The 2,457-nt window shown below is 53.5% G+C and overlaps 1 protein-coding gene across 1 annotated transcript; it reads right to left on the reverse strand.

Moving 5' to 3' along the window:
• Positions 1 to 551: 551 nt before the first annotated feature.
• Positions 552 to 2,253, reverse strand: LOC132214450 (2'-5'-oligoadenylate synthase 1-like). Its single transcript, XM_059661742.1, has one exon. It carries the CDS (start codon positions 2,064 to 2,066, stop codon positions 990 to 992), a length of 1,077 nt encoding a protein of 358 aa, XP_059517725.1. The 5' UTR covers positions 2,067 to 2,253; the 3' UTR covers positions 552 to 989.
• Between the last annotated feature and the right edge of the window lie 204 nt (positions 2,254 to 2,457).

Genomic DNA, 2,457 nt, shown 5'->3' on the forward strand with positions numbered 1-2,457 from the left:
TAAAATTGTGAACATATTACATTTGAGTATTACCTTTCCTTTTTTAAAAATGCTTTCCCTTGGGCTTCAATATAAGTCTGGGAGAGAGGCTCAACGCTCTTATCTCCACTTTACACATGAGGAGTGGAACCTTCGAGAGCCCACTTGAATTGCACAGGGACGCTCGGAGAGTAACAGTGGAGAGGCCAGAAGAATCTAGGTTCTCTGATTCCTGGCCTCTTCTTCCTGCAGACTCCCTCTCATTCATGGTTTAGTCAGAGAGAGAAAAGCTCTCTTCTCTGTCCTCTTTCTTTTCTTTTTTAAAAAATATATTTTTATTGAATTTCAGAGAGGAAGGGAGGGGGACAGAGAGACAGAAACATCAATGATGAGAGAAAATCATTGATTGCTGACTCCTGCACGCCCCACACTGCGGAGCCAGCCTGCAACCCAGGCATGTGGCCTTGACCAGAATCGAACCTGGGGCTGTTCAATCCGCAGGCCGATGGGTTCTCTCTCCTCTTACTGAAACATGTATTGTTTTTTCAAGGTGGTCTTTTGACAATTTACTCTTTTTTTGTGTGATTATTTTTATTGCAAGTGACAATAAATGGGACCGAAACCCTCCCGCCAGGCACAGAAGAAAGTCAAGGCTGGAATTCCACTCTTTTTGTCTATATTTCTCTTGTTGTCTGAGAATAGGTGGGGTGAGGCGGGGCTGATGAAAGAAGAGAAGCACAGAATAGTGGGAAGGGTGGGGTCAGGAGACCTGGATTTTGGTCCTAGGTCTGCCCTACTCACTGCTGGCTTGGTGCAGTCCTCTATCCTCTCTGAATCAACAGTGGCCCCCTGGGAAGGAGGAGGCGGGCCCACATGGCCCTGGAGCCCTGTCCCCGAAGACACACTGGCTTCAGAGGATGGCACATGTCCAGCTCTCGTCCTCCTGGTATCGTTTGTAGGTATGGTATTCAGAGTCCTGTCCATCATCACCATCTGTTGTGCAGGTCGAGCTATCTATCTTCTCTCTCTCCTGGGAGCCCTGTGTCCCAGGAGTCCACTGGAGACCCATCCCAATTCTTCAAGCATGGGTACCTCAACCAGGCTGCAGCCTCTTGTGCCAGCCGCTGCCAGCCGCCTCCACCTGCAACGTTTCCTGTAGGGTCAGCTGGGTCCAGAATCACGGGCCTGGGTTGCCTGAGCTGTGTCATCAGATATTGACAAATGACAGGATTTTCGAAGTCGTAATACTTAGTCCAGTAGACGCAAAGCTGCGGGTAGTGCACGACTAGTTCCAAGACCGTCCGAAACCCCTCGGCGGTGCTGAAGCAGGTCTCCTGGCACCCGCGCTCCCAGGCGTGGACGGTCAGCAGCTCCAGGGCGTACTGCGGCGGCAGCGGCTTCCCCAGGCGCTGCTTGCACAGCTGGTACCAGTGCTTGACCAGGCGGATGAGGCTCTTGAGCTTGGTCGGCCGCTGCCGCAGGAAGGCTCGCTGCAGCTCGGTGAAGCAGGGGGAGAACTCGCCCTCCTTCCCCAGGCGTGTGCACTCGTTGATGAGCCGGACGTAGATCTGGGGGTCAGGTCTGTAGCCCTCGTGGATGTGCGGCTCAGGACCTTCGGCCCACTGACCCAGGACGTCAAAGGCGGGCAGTACATCAAACTCCACCTTCTCGTCCAGCCAGGGGGACCGGAACACGAAGCTGAGCGCGCGGGGCTTCTCCCATCGAGGCCTGTGGATCTCAAACTCCACTCCCGTCTCTCTCTGAAAGGCTTCCAGCTGTCGTATGATTTCCCAGATGAACTCCCCTCGGCGATCCAACTGCTCCTGAAAACTTCTGAGCTCGCTGAGGAAGACCACGAGGTCAGCGTCAGAGCGGCCTCTGAGGGTCGTGCCTTTGCCCGAGGAGCCGCCCTTCACCACTTTGGACACCCGGACACGGTGGGGGGCACCTTGGAAACACCTCTCCTTGAGGAAACTGCAGATGGCATTGACGGCTTTTTTGACCATCCTGCGGAAAGGCGTGTCTGGCCGGAGGTGGTCTTCGATGAACTTGTCCAGTTTTCTGGCCGGGGTTAGGCTGAGCTCCATCGTGACGCTCCGGCAGGGACAGGAGAGCTGCTGGCCGCAGAGCTGGCTGCAGGAAGTGTGAGCCTCTCTTATCTTCTGCTGCCCGAGTCTGCACTGGGTTAGGTTTCGTTTCCTGGGAAGGGAGGAGCTGTGTCTTTGGTTTTGCTTCTTGGCAGGTCAAACAATCCTGGGATCCCGGAACAGCGTCTGCTCTCTCAACCTGCTCCTCACCTTGCTGAAACGCACTCTCTGCCTTTATTATCAGCCCTTTCTTCAGACTGTACTCGGAAACTGTTGCTCTTTAACCCCCATTATTGCCAAGAGCAATCATAATTCAAATTTGATTTTGGGTTTCCTTCTTCCTGGTTTTTGTTGTTGCTGCTGACACAGTTGTCTCCTATAATCTTCATAG

This window comes from Myotis daubentonii, chromosome 1 (genome assembly GCF_963259705.1).
Source record: "Myotis daubentonii chromosome 1, mMyoDau2.1, whole genome shotgun sequence".
Taxonomy (NCBI): Eukaryota; Metazoa; Chordata; class Mammalia; order Chiroptera; family Vespertilionidae; genus Myotis; species Myotis daubentonii.